The 10,000-nt window shown below is 39.8% G+C and overlaps 1 protein-coding gene across 4 annotated transcripts in view; it reads right to left on the bottom strand.

Annotated features, from left to right (window-relative positions):
* Nucleotides 1-10,000, bottom strand: part of LOC139746768 (sodium- and chloride-dependent glycine transporter 1-like) — a 457,242-nt gene that overhangs the window by 164,460 nt on the left and 282,782 nt on the right. The window contains exon 2 of one of the 4 annotated variants that reach the window (XM_071658277.1): nt 1,450-1,563. The exons of the other annotated variants lie outside the window; for them this stretch is intronic. Within the exon in view, the coding sequence (XP_071514378.1) occupies nt 1,450-1,563 (114 nt within the window). The remainder of the gene's footprint in view (nt 1-1,449; nt 1,564-10,000) is intronic. 4 annotated transcript variants of the gene reach the window in all.

Genomic DNA, 10,000 nt, shown 5'->3' with positions numbered 1-10,000 from the left:
ATTATGATCTCTTCAAGATAATAATGAAAGTCTCAAATTATTGTATTTTCTAGACCTTAGCGGGTTTTGAGTTACTGATATTAGTCAAAGAGCCATAAAACTAAATACAACTGTTGTAATGAACGTAAGTTTATAATGAGAACTATGATCATTTCTTCAATGATACTAAGTTCATGACATCTGATAACTTAAAAAATGGATGATAGCAATAATTGGGGGAGTCTTTATCAATGAAACAAACTGATATGATTCATAGACCACTCGTGTATATCAATGAAGCAGTTATATATATATATATATATATATATATATATATATATATATATATATATATATATATATATATATATGGATAGGGGAGAAAGAATACTTCCCACGTATTCCCTGCGTGTCGTAGAAGGCGACTAAAAGGGAAGGGAGCGGGGGGCTGGAAATTCTCCCCTCTCGTTTTTTTTTTTTTTCTAATTTTCCAAAAGAAGGAATGGAGAAGGGGGCCAGGTGAGGGTATTCCCTCACAGGCCCAGTCCTCTGTTCTTAACGCTACCTCGCTATCGCGGGAGATGGCGAATAGTATAAATATATATATATATATATATATATATATATATATATATATATATATATATATATATATATATATATATATATATATATTCTTTTTTTCCTAACGAGGGACTGAAAGGGTTTGAGTAACTGTATCAATATATAAATCATTATTATTATTAATGAGTATCGTAAATTAACTGTGTACTGAATAGCGGAGTGGAAGAGAGAGAGGGAGAACGCCCCTCCCCCCCACATTCGATAAGCACCTCTTTACCAAGTATCCAGTTTCGATATATCAAGACCAACACTAATGTCTTCCTGAGTGCATAGTCGCTGGAGCGTTTTCATTACGATGCTGAGTTATCAATTTCTGGTCGAAATTCGCTATTCTTTCTCTTATACCCGACAGAAATTTCCAGCATCTAATGCACAGTAACATTAGGACATTAGGGTAGAAGAAAGTGCTCACTCTAATGTCACAAAAAGTTGTTGCTCTGATTCCAATTTCTGGTACAGTAATTCCCCTCACGCTGCACTGAAGGCTCATTTTCTATGATGACCACAGTGAGAGATCGACGGAAATTTTCTGTTAACTCAAATTACAGGAATGACTGCCGATAACATCGATTTGCCTCAGTGTTGGCTAGGACTCTTGTCATATCATCTAACAGAACTGATTTCTACACAGGTTTATTGCAGGAAATGCCGTGGTCCTGACAGAATTCTCCTAAATCAAAAAAAAAAAAAGGGGGAAAAAATACCCAGAAACTAAAAAAAAATAAAAAAAATATTACTCCAAGTTACAGTGTAAAGCCACATCAATATGATAAACATCTTTCTCCAACGCAGGTACGCAAACACTCATGAGATGTCACAGCACTTGGGGACTACACAGAACCATACCTGGTGCATCTTCACAGCTTTCACCCATTTCCTGAGGTCCGAGTCCACCCCATCCATCTGCAGCCAGACACGAGGACGTGCCTCCGTGTGCTTTGCTCCAGCACACATATATAACTTGACGGGAGGCAAATAAGAAAAAAAAAGCCAGTAAATTGGATAGAAAAATAAAGTGTGGTAAAGTTTACTTACTCTTATAAATGTGTTTTATGGTCAATTCACATTGTTAACAGTGGACAACCTAAATGTTTCATGAAAAAGTGGACATTTGGGAGTGTCACAGCGAAAGAAAACAAAAATACCATGGTATTAAAGCCAGTCTGCTGACAATAATCTATGGAAGTTATCAATATACGTTATCAAAACAATATTCCAGTAAGAATCAAATGAAAAACAGTAAAAAAAAAAGCGTTTCTTTCCCACAGGTCAAGTCAGATTAAAGACACCTCATACGATGGTAACTTACATTATTCCTTTTGCAGCTCAAAAAAGAAATTAAAAAATCTGGGTCTCTTAGGGGAGAAAAGAGAATTAATAATGGAGAGTGAAGTTCACTGAATCTTACACTATGACGTGAATATGAATTAAAAAAAAAAAAGAAGACTACACAGATTTAGAGCAGATATCAAGTGGCAATGGGGGAAGATCAGATAACACTGATTTGGTGACTTCATTTCTCTCAACTTTCAATCGCGTGAATGCCAGGCCGAAAACAAATACAAAAACAAAAACAAAAATCCCCGAACTCACGCTAACTTGAACTTGTTCCATGATTAATTTGGGAGTGAGCGGATTCTCACAAGCGGTTATTATGTCAGCGCACTCTCAATAATGGGAGTCTTGCACATGCATTCGTTGCATTTATTATCTTATCTTTTGAAAGACTTTCCAAAAGGGGTAGATATGATCTATTTATTGGGCGTAAAGCATCTGATTGCGACAAACAGCGGAAGTGCTTGTCAAATGGAACAGGATTCAAATGTTGCACGTTCACAGAAAGATTACGCATATTTTTTTTTCTGTACGTTCGCCATGTCTACACATCTAACATATATGCATACACACTTGCATCAAAGAAGTATGGGCAAGGAAAGACTTGAGCAAATGTAGGTAAAACATTTAGTAAATATAGAAGCATCATATACACAACATTTAGTCAGAAAAAAAATCATCTGAAAGACAAAAAGGGGAAAACAAGAATAGAGGAATTCGTGACATTAAAAGATGAGATAGACGGGAAATGTTGAGGTGACAGATGGTGCGTGTGAGCTGCAAGACGAGCCATTGCAGCTTTATACAGAGTGTTCAGTTTAAACTGAGATCATGTAAATAGTCATAAGATGATAGGATGAGGCAACTGCATTGGTCCTTCACAAATTCATCTATCAATTCATGCAGACTACTTTTCTTTTTTTTTTAGTTTTTTTTTTTTTTTTGCTTTGTCGCTGTCTCCCGCCTTTGCGAGGTAGCGCAAGGAAACAGACGAAAGAAATGGCCCAACCCACCCCCATACACATGTATATACATACGTCCACACACGCAAATATACATACCTACACAGCTTTCCATGGTTTACCCCAGACGCTTCACATGCCTTGATTCAATCCACTGACAGCACGTCAACCCCGGTATACCACATCGCTCCAATTCACTCTATTCCTTGCCCTCCTTTCACCCTCCTGCATGTTCAGGCCCCGATCACACAAAATCTTTTTCACTCCATCTTTCCACCACAAATTTGGTCTCCCTCTTCTCGTTCCCTCCACCTCCGACACATATATCCTCTTGGTCAATCTTTCCTCACTCATTCTCTCCATGTGCCCAAACCATTTCAAAACACCCTCTTCTGCTCTCTCAACCACGCTCTTTTTATTTCCACACATCTCTCTTACCCTTACGTTACTTACTCGATCAAACCACCTCACACCACACATTGTCCTCAAACATCTCATTTCCAGCACATCCATCCTCCTGCGCACAACTCTATCCATAGCCCACGCCTCGCAACCATATAACATTGTTGGAACCACTATTCCTTCAAACATACCCATTTTTGCTTTCCGAGATAATGTTCTCGACTTCCACACATTCTTCAAGGCTCCCAGAATTTTCGCCCCCTCCCCCACCCTATGATCCACTTCCGCTTCCATGGTTCCATCCGCTGCGAGATCCACTCCCAGATATCTAAAACACTTCACTTCCTCCAGTTTTTCTCCATTCAAACTCACCTCCCAATTGACTTGACCCTCAACCCTACTGTACCTAATAACCTTGCTCTTATTCACATTCACTCTTAACTTTCTTCTTTCACACACTTTACCAAACTCAGTCACCAGCTTCTGCAGTTTCTCACATGAATCAGCCACCAGCGCTGTATCCTCAGCGAACAACAACTGACTCACTTCCCAAGCTCTCTCATCCCCAACAGACTTCATACTTTACCCTCTTTCCAAAACTCTTGCATTCACCTCCCCAACAACCCCATCCATAAACAAATTAAACAACCATGGAGACATCACACACCCCTGCCGCAAACCTACATTCACTGAGAACCAATCACTTTCCTCTCTTCCTACACGTACACATGTCTTACATCCTCGATAAAAACTTTTCACTGCTTCTAACAACTTGCCTCCCACACCATATATTCTTAATACCTTCCACAGAGCATCTCTATCAACTCTATCATATGCCTTCTCCAGATCCATAAATGCTACATACAAATCCATTTGCTTTTCTAAGTATTTCTCACATACATTCTTCAAAGCAAACACCTGATCCACACATCCTCTACCACTTCTGAAACCACACTGCTCTTCCCCAATCTGATGCTCTGTACATGCCTTCACCCTCTCAATCAATACCCTCCCGTATAATTTACCAGGAATACTCAACAAACTTATACCTCTGTAATTTGAGCACTCACTCTTATCCCCTTTGTTATTCCTTTGATATTTTTATTCTTGTTGATGCGCTCATGACGACGGGGGGAAGGGGGGAGGGGGACAGACGAACGCACAGTGACGGTGTATTCCAGTTGGTCCAGTTTTTTAAAGCCTATGAATATTCTCAGGATAACTCCATATGAAGATCTTCGGGGCCTTTATATTGGGTGAACTTGACAAATGGGTTTCTTGTTGCTGCTGCTGCCAGCGGCTAATTCATTGTGCAACTTAAGCTTATCCTGCGAGCAGTACCACAGAGGGAATTACGAAGGTCGCAAAGGCAAAGCGTCTTTGTCAAACACTGAAGGTCACCAGAACACGTATCGAATTGTCGTGTTTATGGCAGCAATATTCTCAGTTGTTCTAATCTGATGGCAGGGCCACCAGGAGCTGACGCAGGATCTGGCGAAAGGATGGTATAAGGCCACGTAAACGGGAGAAACGATGACAAATATAATAATCCCTATAAAATCTAAGTGTAAAGCCCTTTTTTATCTATTTGATCAATTGTTGTATATCAGCATGTATCATCTCCCCTCCCTCGGGCACCCCCAGTGGCCCTGGCCCGAGGGATTTTGCCACATCCCACCCTCTCAGTGAACCTGACTGAAAATGTTAGTATGTGGTTCTTTGGCGCTGCGTAGACCGTTTACCCTGAATTTTTTAACGTGTCGCCGGACTAAATGTCTTCTGGGATCATCTCATTGAAATTCTCCCTTGAATACTCGTTGTGATGACAGAAAAAATATCAATTTCACAATTCTCCTTCGATGCTGCAGATTCCAAGGTAGGCCTGCACCCTGTTGTTCCTCTAGCTTCTCGCTACTTGCGACAAGTCGCACCCAAAGAATCCAATCCTAAATCTGATCGGGTATGGCGCACATACACACTAAGTTTATAACCAATCTTCATGTATAATCTTATAAAAAAACGTCGTTCTGATTGAAACTTAATAAACAAATTCCACAAGTTTAATCATTAGAACGCGAAGAATACTAAAAAAGAAAAAGATATGCAAGTGTAGTTAAACGCAAGAGGGACTAATGACATCTGGAATACCAATCAGCCAATCAAGTAATGGCATTCATCCAGCAATGTGTTGTATGTCGTCAGGATATCAGTATTCTATCTCCTGATTAAGGGATTAGATTTCTGTCTTCTGGAAGGCGGATCATTATTCCGTCCCTTGGTTGAAAGATCAGTATTCTGTCTCCTGGTCAAAGGAGCAGTATTCTTTAAGATCAATCTAGTCTTCCAGACAAAGGATCAGCACTATCTACATGATTTCTATGCAACGGGATCAAACTGAGGGCACCCATCCGGTCCTAGAAATGATTGTAGACTTCAAAATCATTCTGGCCATCTAGATCGCAAGACCTTTTGTCAATACGCATCGAAAGGAATGTTCACTGAATCCCACAAGTCTGTCATAGTTACGGTAGGAGGGTCTATGGCGTGACGTCCACTACGCAGCGCTTTAGTTTGTCTAAAGTTTTTAGTTTAATCGAGTGTTGTCAGGTATGACTTTCCTAAATCAAAGAGATGGTAAGTGCTGGAAACGTAAGCATATAATAAATCCTAAGGAATATGATTTTCTTTTATTCCATTGCCTTAATATCACAAATGTCCTAAGTCTTAATAGCGCAGTACCTAATTTTTGGCTACGCATCTGGTGACAAATGGGAGGGCCGACAGACACACTCGCTATAATAGCCTCAAAATATTTCGTCCCTGCACGTAGAGGCTGGATAAACATAACAGCACAAGCTGAACAACAAACCCAGAACCCAGCGGCTGTTGAAGGGGAGAACAGATAACAGACATTATGCAGTCCATGACGAGGTTATCTACGGTCTAGGCTTAAAATAGAGAGAAAAAGAATGGTAAAGCAGAAGAGATGGGCCTGAACATGTACGTACATTACCGTACTGAGAAGAATAATGCGCTGTGAATGGGAGGGAGGCAAGGTAATGTCCTGAAATATCAGGGGGGTTCATGGTGAGTGTACGAGTAACTCAGCTGGACGATAAATTTGTGGGATACTTCCACTTTCCCATTTACTTTCCACTGGTATTAGATAAACACATGGTATCGCTCGAACGACATATATGCATTTTGAATAAAATTAATTACTCCAAGGCTCTTTCAAACATGTTTCATTAACAGAATATTCTATCTATAAAGGTGTTAGGAACTAAGCTCTATTGAGAATAATTTCATGAATATCAATTTAGGTAAATAACGTGTGTCAGGATGTATTGGGACACGCTACCTAAATACTTGTCAAAAAAAAAAAAAAAAAGGCAAGACCGTAAGTCTCAAAGAGGCGGTTTATCCTTCAGAATGAGACAGAGTTCACACAAGATAGAAGAACGTATGTCCTCCCTTAAGCCTCCTGCAGCTGCAAGGCTGCGCTACACTCAGTAATAGGGACAGGATGGACTCCTTTGAAGCGAGAAGTTCTTTGATGGGCCTGTATATGCACCCTTCACCTAGAGATAATTCTTCAATCGCGCAAACGGAGTCTGGAAACACTTCTTCATGGACTTGTATCAGCACACTCCTCCTGGCCGTACTCATGGTAGTTTTGCCTGATGAAGTCTAATGACCTTTACCTGACACAATCAATCATCCTGACCTTTTATTCCCATAATTGAACACACCGGATTTTAACTCCTACCATTCGGTATTATGAAGGCCTTTCGGTCACGGATATATAGAAGTTATTAACCTTTCTGTTATGTATACCGGAAATTTTCCTTGCAGCTAGAATATCAAGTCTTGGAAAGAAATGAAAGATAAATCTGAAATATTGCATTCACAAAAGCCATTAATATCATATGACATTGTTTGGAATATGTCAGAAGGCTTCGCTTGATATCCTAGTCAGCTCCCGGCATCATTGTGGTGTATCAGTTTCGTATACCAGTATTTCCGGAGCCTGAGTTACACTATTCAGGTACTGGGAAACTGATCGGCATATAATAAAGGAAATATTGAATGTATAACAAATCATCGAGGCTGTGAAATGAAATGGAACTGTGATTATAAATGGAAAAGTATCGAGACGACAAACAAGGCTTCGAACCCACTCCCGTGCGAAATGGACTTGTTTATTACGGGAACTCTGAATAGAGAATGGCTCAGCAAACTAAACTTCCTAGAGCTAAACCAAGGAGGTTTATTAGTTTTGCAAGTAAAGCAAAACCTCTCGAAGAATTCATTTCGGCCTCAACTCAAATGGCTTTTGTTCAGCATTTTCTTTCATACGTCAGGTTGATGGAAATTGATCCTAACGACACGCGACGCCCATAATGGTTTCTTTCAGTAAGAATTGATAAACGAGGAAAACATCTCGGACATTTCTATTCCATTCACACACACACACACACACACACACACACACACACACACATATATATATATATATATATATATATATATATATATATATATATATATATATATATATATATATGGGCTTATCCCTGGGGATAGGGGAGAAAGAATACTTCCCACGTATTCCCTGCGTGTCGTAGAAGACGACAACTAAAAGGGAGGGGAACGGGGGGCTGGAAATCCTCCCCTCGTTTTTTTTTTCTTTATTTTCCAAAAGAAGGAACAGAGAAAGAGGCCAGGTGACGATATTCCCTCAAAGGTCCAGTTCTCTGTTCTTAACGCTACCTCGCTAACGCGGGAAATGGCGAATAGCATGAAAGAAAAGAAAAAAATATATATATGGGATAGTGGATAGGGAGATAGAAAACTTCCCATGTATTTTCAACGTGTCGCACAAGGCGACTGAAGGGGGCGGAAGCGAGGGGCTGGAAACCCTCCCCTTCTTGTATTTCAGTTTCTAAAAGGGGAAACAGAAGATATATATATATATATATATATATATATATATATATATATATATATATATATATATATATATATATATTCCTGAGTCAACGGGGAAATGAAACACGAGAAGTTCCCAAGTGCACTTTCGTGTAATAATCACATCATCAGGAGAGATACATATCATCAGTGATACAGGACTCTACCTGATAAAAGGTGTAACGCGAATGAAGTCACTTTGGCGAGGCTGTATCATCATCAGTTGACAAAATAGAGGACAGACAGTCTCATCAAAACAATTCTTACTTTAATCAAAGGAGGTCCATCCTGTCCCTACTACTGACCGTAGCGCAGCCTTGAAGCTGCGGGAAGCCATGAATATGGGATTAAGGGGTCATATGATAATACACTATCGCCTCGCCTCACCCGTGCTGCTGGAGCAAAAAGTCCGGATTTAAACCAAGATAAAACGAGCAGGAGTCCCCGAACACCTGACGGGCCAGGTCAGTGGAACAAGTCGCCATGACAGTTACGAGTTTGTAGCCTTTACTTCAGTCTGGTAATAGGACAGTATATATATATATATATATATATATATATATATATATATATATATATATATATATATATATATATATATATATATATATATACATATATATATATATATATATATATATATATATATATATATATATATATATATATATATATATTGGAAAGGATCACAATTTTGCGCGATCAAGATATTCCTATGAGTAAACAATCGCATGTTTACCAAATGGCGTCCTAGCTTCGTCTCTTCGATGTATATCAACTGACTTATATTTCTCTCTTGTGTCTCCCCTGATGATGTGATTATTACACGAAAGTGCACTTGGGTTCGATCCTGGCTGTTGGAGGTTTGATGTTCTATGAAGGTGCGCGTTCATATGCACTTTATATATATATATATATATATATATATATATATATATATATATATATATATATATATATATATATATATATTTTTTTTTTTTTTTTTTTTCAAACTATTCGCCATTTCCCGCATCAGCGAGGTAGCGTTAAGAACAGAGGACTGGGCCTTTACCTGACCCAATTCTCTGTTCCTTGTTTTGGAAAATTAAAAAAAAAAACGAGAGGGGAGGATTTCCAGCCCCCCGCTCCCTCCCCTTTTAGTCGCCTTCTACGACACGCAGGGAGTACGTGGGAAGTATTCTTTCTCCCCTATCCCCAGGGAAAATATATATATATATATATATATATATATATATATATATATATATATATATATATATATATGCTTAGTTAAGCCATGTGGTGACCTGGGAGGTCCCAAGAGATTCCTCGACCTGTGCCACGTGTACCTGGGATCTCACACACATCAAGTCAGGTGGCCAAGATTAGCGGTGCATCTCGCAAGCGACCGCTAATTCCTTCTCAGGTCCCATGGTCAAGTGACCCGGGGTCAGCCACGAAGTCATGCCTGGGGAAAGTTCGCCCACCCATCCTGGTTAGGTCATCAGAGATGCAGGGCTGGCCCGTTAGACAGTATGAGGGCCGGACCATAGGCCTCCTCCAGCCAATCACGTGAGGGCGTGACAATCAGTGTTTTTGACCAATCAAGGGCAATTGTGGTCATTCTGACCTATCGCAACCATAGGTGGCGGGTCAAGGCGTGGCTAGCTGTTCCTGCCTTGCTGGTCCTTCAGATCAAAGGCTCAGACGATCGTCTGGGAGTCGATTCCTTCAGCAGTCCCGAA

The sequence above is a fragment of the Panulirus ornatus genome, chromosome 66 (assembly GCF_036320965.1).
Source record: "Panulirus ornatus isolate Po-2019 chromosome 66, ASM3632096v1, whole genome shotgun sequence".
Classification (NCBI taxonomy): Eukaryota; Metazoa; Arthropoda; class Malacostraca; order Decapoda; family Palinuridae; genus Panulirus; species Panulirus ornatus.
This window is presented reverse-complemented; position numbering and strand designations above follow the sequence as displayed.